Source organism: Grammomys surdaster, unplaced genomic scaffold (genome assembly GCF_004785775.1).
Source record: "Grammomys surdaster isolate TR1022 unplaced genomic scaffold, NIH_TR_1.0 139, whole genome shotgun sequence".
Lineage (NCBI taxonomy): Eukaryota > Metazoa > Chordata > Mammalia > Rodentia > Muridae > Grammomys > Grammomys surdaster.
The window spans coordinates 6382901-6395623 of record NW_021604597.1 but is presented as its reverse complement, the minus strand read 5'-3'; the positions used below and the strand labels follow the sequence as shown (position 1 = coordinate 6395623).

The 12723-nt window shown below is 34.3% G+C and overlaps 1 protein-coding gene across 1 annotated transcript in view; it reads left to right on the top strand.

Moving 5' to 3' along the window:
• Nbea (neurobeachin) overlaps positions 1-12723 on the top strand; it is a 513393-nt gene that overhangs the window by 121498 nt on the left and 379172 nt on the right. The window contains exons 11-13 of the mRNA XM_028763470.1: positions 4967-5075; positions 8678-8830; positions 9897-10065. Of these exons, the coding sequence (XP_028619303.1) occupies positions 4967-5075; positions 8678-8830; positions 9897-10065 (431 nt within the window). The remainder of the gene's footprint in view (positions 1-4966; positions 5076-8677; positions 8831-9896; positions 10066-12723) is intronic.

The following is a 12723-nucleotide window of genomic DNA, read 5'->3' as shown; positions in this document are numbered from 1 at the left end:
GACTAGCTGCTAGTAGCAATCATTATTAGATAGCACTGTGCACTTAGTAGCATGATCAGAGGATTTTTTAAAATGCATATGCTGCAAATGCTGGAAAGATGTGTCACATAACTGGAGCCCAGTATTAGTGGGATTACCAAATGGTACAACATTTTTTGGAATATAGTTTTATAGTTCTGTATAAAGTTAACCATATACATGTATAATTGAGCTTCTTACTCCTTGGTTTTATTTATGAGAAAAGAGTGCAAACTGCTCATGAACAAACATTCCTATATATCTTTATAATTGTTTTATTCACACTGCCATACTGGAAACTTAGTGCTCTCTTAAGATGAATGGATGTCCAAAGTGACTCTTCAATTTCTACCATGAAATATTTATCAGTTAAAAATAATCAGAATATATGTATTTACTGGGATGAATCTCAAATTTGGGGTAATATTTGGAAAAGAACCTTGAAAGATCACATACATTCTTCACTTACATGACTTTCTTGAAAAGTCAGAGCTGTAGTGACAGAGAAGCATTCTTGCTACATTACAGATGTTGAGGTGCTGTGAGTCCAAAGCAGAAGGGTGAGCACAAGGACATTTTAATTTGTGGGTGCCCATGGAGGCCAGAAGAGAGTACCAGATCCCCTGGAACTGGAGACACAAATAAGCCACCATATCGGTGCTGGGAACCAAACCCTGGTCTTCTGCCGGAGCAGCCAGTGCTCTTCACTGATGAGCCATCTCTCCAGGCAATGTATACATTTAACATTTTTGTTTATTTCATTGCTACATCTAAGTAGTAAAATTTTAGACTTGGAAGTTTTTTTGAATTTCAAATATAGGATGTTGAAATATAAAGTCATGGTCTATAACAAAGGAAGATATAAATGCTTAGTGACTGGAGTGTTAGAGTGCAAAATCTCTTAAGTATGTGTAATAGTGATAGCAGTCGCATGTTTAAATCACGTGTAAACATTAATAAACTGAAGAGAGACTTCATGGCAAAAGATAGCCTGTGGTACCACCATACCTTCTGTCTGTCCTTCTTTTACCAGTGTTGCATTTGCTTGTTCCTTTAAATAGTTTCCTTTGGTGTGAAGCAGCTGTGCACATGGAGTAAGGGGGCATCGTGTGCACTAGAAAAGTTGTCAGTGTTTCCTAGCATACCCAGTGGCCTTTGAAGTGATGTCTTTAGGAGCACTGTGTTCAAAAACTGCTAACTGTACTTGCATTTAGAAATGTTTGGTGTAGACCTTTTTCATTTTGAACCGTGTAAGGGGTTTAACTCTTTTGATATATTGTTTCTTTTACTAAAAGTCATTTTTGAGGTGCTGGGAATTAGAATCATGGCCTCACGTATGCTAGGCAAGCACCTCTCTATTTACTTATATCCCTGTGTTATATACACAACCTCCTTTCACATTTGTGACAGTGTCTCCCTAAGATTCTTGGGACATCATTGAACTTTGTTTACACCCCACACACAATGATCCTCTTGGCTTGGCCTCCCCAAGTAGCAGAGTACAAGTCTATGTATACCAGGCGTAGCATGGAGTCTGTGTTGTAGTAGGTGTTTTATGTAATTTTAATAGTCTTAGAAAGATTTTAGTATATTTTAATATTTGGCGACTTAAAGAGATGAAAACAGAATTTCAAAAGATTTTACTCCTAAGGACAAATCTTAAATCGTATTTGGGACTTAACTTACTTTTTACTTTATTTTGACACTCATTTCGCCAGAAGGGTTTTAAAATATTAAATATACCATCTTAAAGGGGGAGAAGAGGTGTTGGGTCTCAGCAAAAGTCTTTAAGTTTTGCATAGGTTAGTTACATTCTTCTTAATAAAAAGATGTTTATTTTGAAAGCCAACCAAGGCATGATATCTTTTTTAATATAAAAATTAAATATTTAGAATTTATTTTATATGAGATTGCTTTTAATATGTTCATAGATTATTCATTCCTCCTAACTTCAATTATAATGAGGCAGATCTTTGCAATATTTGTATTTGAATACTAAAAGTACTCAAAGATAATAAAACTTTAATTCTACTATGGAATAGTGTACATGACTTATTTTATAACATTAATTGGAAAAGACAGTGGAATTAAGTCAGTCTGTATTCACATACATATTAGTGGAATGAAAATATAGTCTATGTGTTTTCATTCAAAATTATCATTATATATAGTAACTAAATATTCTCTTATGTTAATCAAGATTGTTGATTTTTCTCTACTTACATGGTGAGCAGGCCCTGGCAAAAAAAATATCTTGAGCTGTTATTGGTATCATTCTACCTCTTCTACCCCTTGACTTTTAGCCCTCATAAATAATAAGTGAATACTATTTACTAACTTAATCAAGAAGCTTATTAAAATTAGAAGATGCTAATTAAATTTTCAAGGGAAAATTTCTCAAAATAGTTTTATTAATGTCATTTTTCTTCAAAGGAGACAGGATTTAAAATCCTCAATCCTTCCTAAAGTAGAATTTTTACTACAAAAGTATGATATTTTTATTGGAAGGGTTAACAATTTTATGTTACTGCATAATAATACCGTCTCATCGGCCAAGGAGCCCTGTGACTGTCTGTCTCTGGCTGAGGCTATACTTCACACAGGTGTGTTCTATGTTGTGTTAGTGTTGGCTGATAGAGCTGCTTGCCTTTTGGCTTAGCCTATATGTTTAGACCCTCTACACATGAACTGATGTGTTCTAGACAGGAAGTGGAATGCAGGAGATATAGGAATGGGCTGAAGTATCCTTTATATTTGCCTTTGTATCTAGGGGAGTTGGAAATAGGCAAGAATGGAGAGAAATTTTGTATGGCAGTACAAAGAATTTTCCAAGTTTATTGTGAGCCCTGCAGCAATCCGATGCATTTTAGTTACTGGTAAGTTTGTTAAATTATGTTTGAAATTGTACCTCTTCGAAGATGGCCATCTATTTACTATTAAGTCCACCCTCTCAAAAATACCTTGTTTTTAAGATTTTTTTGAAAAGATTTGGTATTATTATTGCATTTGGTCTTAGGTGTAAATTAAAAACACTTTGGTGAGTAAATGCATTTCAGTTTTTTGTTGTCACTGGTAATACCAGAGTGGAATCAATGTTTCACGGACAGCATGGTCTTGTGTTCAGATTTTGGAATTATAAGAAATGTATCCTGCTTTTGCATTGGAGTTCCAATGTATTTAGAGGTCTGAGTTCACACATGACATGACTGCAAATGGATAGTCTTGTGATATAAAAGATTTATAAAAGTCCACAGTATCCTTGTAATTTTTTGTGGTTCTGCATATGTGTGTGATTTTTCTCAGAGAATACTTCCTGCTTTTCCTTAATGTATCATAGGGACAATTGTGAAGCAGACTTGATTCTTCCCTTTTGAGAGTTCTGATGCTTATGAACCCACTCCCCTATGTCATGTGTAGGTGGGAAATTGTGGAATATCTATGCAGTAGCTCTCTTTATTTTCCAACATTCAAACACAGTGTTATATGTAGTAGAGGATTTAAGCAGATATTTGTGAAGTGGACTTGACTGTTGACTCAATTCATTTAAAATATACTAGATTGCTTAACAGCTTCTTTACAGAATCCCAAGGGGTTCTTTGCTAGTTGTGTTTTTCTTAAAAGTACCTAAGTTTGGCAAAAGGACAAAGTAAAAAGAGTATCACTGATTGGTAATATTAATTTTTATTTTTCTGCGTGTGGTTTAAGTATGTAGGCCTAGCTAATGTGATTGAGTTTTAATTTCCTGAGATGAAGTACCTTATTTCTGGGTAGTGTGTTCTTTAGAATATCAAGTAGTTTGTTCATCCATCATTTTTTATAATAATGGTAATGATCATTTAGCTATTGGTTCTTGTCATGAGAAAAATCTCTGATTTTAAGTAAAATAAATAAACAAAGAAATATTCCAAATTATTGGAGAAATCTATTATCAATTGTTTTGAAACCAGGAGAGCTAAAGTAAGTAAAAATCCAATTAGCTAGGTTTCTTTAATAATTTTTGAGCTTTCCTCATCAAATTTTCTGAAATATTTTCAAGAATGATTACTGCTCTGTTTAGTATAAATAGGTGATTTAAGGTATATTATCAAACATTTCAGATAGCTGTTATTTCAGTTCATGATAAAGTCTAGTATAAGGCAATTAATTGTAATTGCATTAAGTACATTTAATGAAGGGTGTATTATTTTCATTCTTGTGTCACTGTGCTGGTTGAAAATATATAACTTGTGAAGAAATACACTATCAAAGACTAATTCATTGCAATCAATTTCCTTTTATTTCCTCATTTATTCATTCAGTGTACATACCAAGTGCTTAACTTTGTCTGGTACTTATTGTTATCTGATTTTATGTGTTTCTGTACACTATGTAATTAATTTTTAAAACTTCTCATTTCTATAATACATGAGTCATTCTTCTTTACTTTGGTCTCATGAATTTTTCTGAGGGTATGTGTGGACATACGTGGTATGTGACATTTCTTTGGTTGATTTTTATAAACTATATGAACAATTGCTGAAAAACAGCTATGTAGTTTACAAACAATGTCCTGTACATATTTAAAATTTTGTGATAGCCTGTTTTTAAATATAATAGTCTGATACTGTATATATTATAGAATAGTGGTATGTCTCCTATGTCAAGTTGATTTAAAGAGTAAAATATGTTTTTATGTATGTATAGATACATTTTATGCTTAACTGAAATATAAATTATATATAGTTATTTTTAATTTATTGTTTTTTAAATTGAAGTATAAAACTAATTGTATCTTCTGTTGCTTGTGGGAAGATACATGGTTATATAATAAAAGCCAGATAGCATTTTTAAATAAAATAGGGATTAATTTGTTTGTTGTTATTATTTGACAAACAAATTACTGAAATTGAATACTATGTTTATAGTAAGCATTTAATGACTACAAAATGAAATTATCTGTACTTTACAGTGCTACTCTTTTGGCATTCCTGGTTGAACTACTTAAAAGTTCAGTAGCCATGCAAGAACAGATGCTGGGTGGAAAAGGCTTTTTAGTCATTGGCTACTTACTTGAAAAGGTAAGTGGTACATTTGGCTTTTTGTGTGTGTAGCTTTTGTCATTGGATAGTTGATAATCACTAATCATAGTTTCTTAAATTATCTTCAGTTCACGATAAACTGATGATTGTTCAGTGGTAATATTGTTTGAGAATTAAAGAACATTTTATATTATGCTGTGAATGTAAACACTGGCATGGTGTGAAGAAATTGTGAATTAAAGTAGATATTTTAGAAAAATTCTCTTGCAGGCCTAGGGAGGCTGAGGCAGGAGAGGTACAAGATTGAGAGTATTCTGGACTACACTAAAAGATTCTGTCTCAAGAGAACTCAATTTAAAAAGCCATTCCCATGCTGGTGCTACATTGACATGACATGAGCTACAACCTGCAGTGAGCATAGTTATTAGGGAAAAGAGGAAAATATGCCATGTCGCTAAGCTAAGGTTCCAGTAGATTAGATACATTCAGTGCATTTGCACCTTACACTTCTTTGTCTACAGTGGATTCACTGGAATGTAACCCCATTGTTGAGTGCATTCCCTTGTGTGTAGCTAATCCATTTGTTTGAAAAGATCGTTTCTTCTATACCAAAATCTCATCTTTGTTGCTAAACTTAAACCTTATGGCAGTAAGATTTTGTTTTCTGTTTCAGGCACTACAAGATTTTTGTATCTCTTTCTAGTACATCTTGCTAGCTGATAATACAATCATCTGTCTTATATAAGATTGCCCTTTGTTTCCCAAACAAAGTGATAATAAGTTACAGAGCAATGTAAACAGTGTATCGAGTCTTAGGATCTGTATCTCTTTTGTCCTGTCTATGGGGTCTGTTTATTCTACAGCTGTTCCCCTGTGTGTGCACAGGCCTTTTGCTCTGTACTCACATGTACACCCTCACATCAGGTAGAGAGACACATTTCCTTTTTTTGATCCATACATGGTTCTTCCCTCTTATTTGATCATTCAGCCTAGGTCTTGCCTTTCTGTGCATGTATATTTGTTGTAGTGCTATAGTTTGATGGCAGGCTCCCTGAAATTAATGTTGTCACTGTTCCTCCAAAAATCAGTTAGTTAATATAATTTAGTTAGGTTGGTGGATCTCATTTTTGGTATCAGGGAAAAGTGAAGTTGATATTAAGGTTCAGTTATTTCATGATACATTTTTACAAATTTAAATATATTTTCACAGTTATGTAATATATAATCATGCATGTTTTTATGTATTGAATGGTTTTTAAATAAAGCAAACATTCCTGGTAAGCCATTACATCTTGTACTTGTTGGGCATATAGCCCTTAACTGAACTTAAGTTTTTCATTATAGCATCCCGTGCTACTATTTGCTGTTTAGTTACTTTCAAGTGGACACTGTAATCATTTTTTCTAATTTTATATTCTGTTTCCAAGTAAATTTGTATATACAGTCAGTGTGTTACACAGCGCTCCCTTCTTCTTCCTTTCCTCCCTCCTTTTTTTAAATAGATTTGTTTGTTCATTCGTCCATTCATTATGTATACGAGTCTTTCATTATGTATACGAGTCTTCTGCGTGCGTGCGTGCGTGTGTGTGTTTGTATGTGTGTGTATGTACCAGTTGTGTTCCTGGTGCCTGCAGAGGCAAGAAGAGACTTCTTGGAACTGGTGTTACAAACAATTTTGAACTACCATGTAGACTCTCTGAATTGAACCTGGGTTTTACAGAGAAACAACCAGCAAACCCTTCCCCTATCCCCTTTCCTTTCTTTTCTTTTGAGATACTATTCACTTGCCAAGCTGTTCCAAAACCCAACATCATCTTCCCTTAGCTTTCAGCTGAGATTATATATGTGCATAGCACTTGGCTTCAAATAATTCTTCATAAGTATGTGTTCATGAGTAGATAGGCCGTATCATATCCAGATGACAGTTTCACAGCAATCTTACCTGATCTTGTGTAGGAGAGAGAGGAATGAGACATGGTGCCAGGGGCAACGAGGACTAAAACACCTTGTAAAACATATGAAATTATCAAAAATAAAATAAGTAAATTAAGATATTTTACTGTCGTGTGGCTCAGACCCAGAAGTTACATTTCTGTGATGTTGACATTCTGATGATTGTGCCTAAGATTTATTCCTATTAATTGTCCAAGTGTAAATCTCTTGTGTGTGTGTTTTCCGAAAGCTTCCACATTCGATGGGAGCACTCTACCACTGAGCTATATCTCTATCTCTGAATCTCATTCAAAAGATTATTTCACCCATTAAAGTGAAAACGAATTGCAATATAGAAAAAATTAAAGCAGTTACCCGAAGTAAACACTTTAAGAAAAATTGGGTGTCTTTTCTAATCTCTCAGTTTATCTTTTCTGTTCTTATTTCCTTTTTGAATTTAATGTGAATGTAGTTAAACATTTACCAAAGAATTACAGAGGGACTAGAAAAGATCCATAACATAGTGTGCTTTCTTTCCCAAGGAATGGAAAGTACATAGATTACGTAGATAATCTGAGATAAGTAGTAAGTACCACTCACAGGCAAAGTTGAATGCTGTTGTAGAGAAAGTTCATTGTACACATGATAAAACTTTAAGTAGCCAATGAAACACAGTTTTGAAAATAATGTTTCTAAAGACCAAGTATAGATCTAAAACTACAATCTGGTAGCATAAATGAGCATAAAAGATAAGTGTCTGTTTTTCTATAGTAATGTAGAGGCCCCATGTGATACTTTTGAGGATGCCTTTCCTGGCGCTCAGCAATTTTAAAACCTATCTCTATGAATTACTGTCACATGAATATGATTGGAATGATTGCTACCATTGGCAGGTTTTTAGCATTTGAGTTTAGATTATCAGCTTTTCTGCAGAGCAATGTTTTCTGTGTTAACAAATTTTTGTCTGAAATTATAAAGTAGCATTGCCCATGCTCAAATGAAATACAACTTAATCAAATGCAAATTAAAATGCTTTGTAAAATGTTACTGGGGATATTAATGAATTTTATTTAGCCTTGGCATATCTAAAACATCATTATAGTATTTGATTAGTTATTTTTCAAGAATACTTTTTAGACCATTATAACTTACGTCTCACTTTGGACAGGCTATATTTTTACATGTTCAACAGTTACAAGTAGGATAATGTCTACTTTACAATCTTGAAGAATTGGCATGAGTTTCAGATCTCTTATGCTAAGTGATATGTCATGCATTGTTGTTAACAGTTGAGCATTTGTGATGGGAATATTGTAGATCAAAACAATGGTACGTGAAGAAGTTTAGAGTGTTATCAAAGGAGATATTTTATTTGTAGTGAAAAGAGGGCGAACAAAGTCATATTTCAGCATAAGTCTCTGGGTAGTCTGAGGATCGTGAAACCCAAATGAGAACATTGTGTCCAGAAGAGTCAGGTCTGCTTTACCATGGCCTGGCCAGGCAGGCAGGTTTGTGCTGAGGCAAGGGAATTGCATTTGCCAGTGTTGGAAAAGCCAAAAGGAATAGAACAGCAGCTTCTGCTGTGCTTGTTGTGGAACAGTTTTGAATAAAAGCACATCTTGTTATCTTTAATTTTTGAATTATTATAATTATTTGACTCTAAGTTCTGTAAGATCCTATCTAGATAGAGTTTCTGTTTCTTTCTTTAGTCATCAAGAGTTCACATAACTAGAGCTGTCTTGGAGCAGTTTTTATCATTTGCAAAATACCTGGATGGTCTGTCTCATGGAGCACCATTGCTGAAGCAGCTTTGTGACCACATTTTATTCAATCCTGCCATCTGGATACACACACCTGCAAAGGTCTGTATCTCAGGTTCATTCATTTAAATTTAGGTTAATGTTATAAAATAAAGTTAGTGATACAGTGTATAGTTATTGGATTTAATGTATCCAGTAGAAAACATTCATCTTTTTTCTTTTTGCTTCTAGTCATTATAAGGCAGAGTTAAAATTTTGAACATGTAAATATAATAAATGAAACTACAGTTAAACATTAAACCTTGTGTAGAATTTTAATGTTATTAGGTGTAGTTCAAACCTCGTCAACAAAGAGAATCTGGTATATTATTGAAAGACTTCTAGGAAAAGACAACAAAACACTGATCATTTGAACTGGGAAGTTTCTATCAGTTTGAACTTAGATGTTTTATCATGACATAAATATTTTTAAATAAGCATATACTCAAGCCACATTATTTTTCTATAATTTTGAATAATGCAGTGTATCAGATAATTGATTTATTCTTAGCTCATCCTAACTTAAATCTATATGGGGGTATATTGATTTGAGGTTGTCTTTTACAGCTTTTAAATCTTTTATACAACTGAGTGTATAGTGTTCCTGATTTCTGCATAGCTCATCTCACTATTTATGGCACTAAATCCACAGCTAATGATTGATACCTTTTCTGATCAATGTGCTTGCCGTATTCACATGGTCAGAATGTAAATGATAACTCTGTATGAAGGCAAACATGAAGAAAGTGAAGCCTCTCATCCTTTGGCATTTGTTATGCAGACTGTCTCTAATAGGGCTGCAGCTCTTCCTCTGGAGAAGCACATGCTCAAGGATCTACTGTCAGATCCTTCCTTGAGGAGCTTCCTAGCTGTCATTTATAATGACAATGCTATTATTCTTAGATAATACCTTCTTACCTAATTGGGTCATGAACATTATCTTTGTTGAAATCAGTTTTATTGGGATGTTTGTGTTTTGATTATTACTTTTCAAAATATAAATGATTATTAAGAAACATTATTTTAAACCACAAAATAAATGATACTATTTGTTCTTTGCTGATTTGTTTTTAATTAAAATTGAATTTATATTTAATAAACACTTTAAACTTGCTTTAATTATTATTAGGTTCAACTTTCTCTATACACCTACTTGTCTGCTGAGTTTATTGGAACTGCTACCATCTATACCACCATACGCAGAGTTGGGACAGTATTGCAGCTAATGCACACATTAAAATATTACTACTGGGTTATTAACCCTGCCGACAGCAGTGGCATTACACCTAAAGGATTAGGTAAGCACCTCTGCGACCTCATTTTAATTTTTCTGTGTTTAGACCCTGGGCACTAAATCTCTAGTACTAGATCCTGGGTACGAGGTCTGTAGTACTAGATCCTAGGTACTAGTACAGTGTACACATGTGCACGACAACAAAGGTATCCTTTAGCTCTTTGATTTCTTGTGAGGTACAATATTATTTTAGAAGTTGTATTTAAAAAAAAAATTTAAGGTCTGTGAGACAGCACCGTGGCCACAGGTACTAGTCTTAAAACCTGATGGCTTGAGTTAGATCTTCAGGCTCTACATGATGGGAGGAAAGAACTGACTGCTCCATGTTGCCAACTGACCTATCTTCTGTGGCATGTATGTACCCCCAAACACAAGTAAATTAACTCTATTAAGAATGTTATAGTGCTAAAATACTTTGGAATAAAAATATTTTTAATGCACCTGATTTTAATTGAAATGCTTTTTATGGGAAGCTCTGGAAGATTCATTCATAGAGATCTTCAAGAGTCTGACATATTCAGAAGTGGATGCTCACAGCTAACCATTGAACTGATCATGGGGTTCCAATGGAGGAGTGAGAGAGAAGACTGAAGGAGTTGAAGAGATTGGCGGCCCCATGAGGAGAGCAACAATACCAACCAACCAGAGCTCCCAGGGTCTAAACCACCAACCTGGGAGCACATAGGGAGGGACCCATGGCTCCAGCTGTATATGTAGGGGAGGTTAGCCTTGTCGGGCATAGGTGGGAGAGGAGATCCTTGGTCCCATGGAAGCTGGACACTGAGTATGGGGGAATTCGAGGGTGGGGAGGTGGGAGTGGGAGGTACGTGGGGGCACATCCTCATAGAAGCAGGAGGAGAGGGGGATGGGATGGGGATTCCTTGGCGGGGGTCGGGGGGTGGGGTAAGGGGATAACATCTGAAATGTAAATAAAATATCCAATAAAGAAAAAGTAAAAAAAAAAATGGATGTATTTGACTGGTTCCGGTCTGTGCCTTCTAGTGCTTTGAATCTTGGAATGCTTTGAACTTTCATTTCACATATACTGTTTGACCTGAGTGTGGTAGAAACTGGTTTGATTTTCATATTCTTGCATCTGTGTTTGAAGATTATAGCCATATTTTCTAATTATACAAACTACAAGTACTCTAAATACAAAGTAATCTCAAAGAGAAAAACATTCATGGTCCACTGCACAGGAAGGAGCACTATGGAAAGTATAGATTTTGCCTCTGTCAGTACATTGCTACATGAACATGGTTAAGCTTTCTACAAAATCAGACTTTTTCTATCCTTCCTGTAACATGTTTTAAATTTTATTCCTTAAAAAAGTGGTTATTTTTATGTTACTGGTTGTTGGCGATTTGTTTAGAATGGACAAGAAAGGTCCAATTAAAAATATTTTAGGGACTGGAGAGATAGCTCATTGGTTAAGAACACTGACTGCTTTTGCAGAGGTCCTGAGTTCAATTCCCAGCAACCACATGATGACTCACAAATTTATAATTGAATCTGATGCCCTCTTCTTGACAGCTAAATATATTCATATACATTCAATCAATCAATCAATCAGTCAATCAATAAGTGTATGTAAATGAAATGCTAATTTTTTTCTAGAAATGTCCTACCAGTATAGTTTCACCAGCAGTGACTGGTGGGGATTTTCTCAGAATTTTCATAGTAATATTGACTAGTATAGTTACACAAATCTCTTTTAAAAGGGAAAGTAGCTCTAGTATATTAATATTTAGATAGTCATGCTTTCTACTTGATGATGGGAGTCAATAATTGTCACCGACTGTCATATCTGATCTGTCCTCTCAGAGTTTATCTTGTCTTTTGAATTGAATATGTCCAGAGTCGGTTACTGTTGAGTACTCTTTGTTAATGTATTGTTAATGTATTTTACAATGTATAACATAATTAGAGATATATAAACATGTGTAGATACATGCATAACATTGAAGATCTTGTTAATACCATGCATAGTTTGTCTAGTAAAAAGCTGAAAGTGCACATCAACAGCTCTGAAGTTTAAATCACAGCTGTGTGATATAGAGCCTGAAGCCTTGAAGCCCTTGTTCTGAAGGACTGCATTGTATTGTTCTCCATGAATACTACATTTTACCCTTCAGCTTAACCTCTGCTTTATGATATTACTTTATAACACATAAAAACTTACTAAGAGTCATATGGGAAAACTGAAGTTAACTTACATATTTAATATATTTACATATCTTTTTATTCTACCTCATTAAAGGAGTCTACCCTTCTAGCATGATGGCTGGATTGCTAACTCAGAAACTTCATCATTTTCCTTATCTCTTTGTGTGAAACACCCAAGTTATGTACATTATTCTTTGTATCACTTGAAAATAAGGTATACAAAACATGTTTTCTTGCCCCCAAAGGTAAAAGTTAACTGTTAAATCATAATGGAAAACACAGATTGATTTTGTAGACCCTTCAATGAGGATTTGTATGCATTTTTCATGGTTACACAGTTGTTTTGTTTGTTTGTTTTGTTTTGTTTTGTTTTAGACAGGAATAGCACAGTAATCATGTTTCTGTCTCAGTCTATCCTGTCAAGCATATACACAATATTCAGCTGCTTGTGTAAACTGGTAACTATGAATGCTTGTCTAGGGTCTAATCTCCTCGT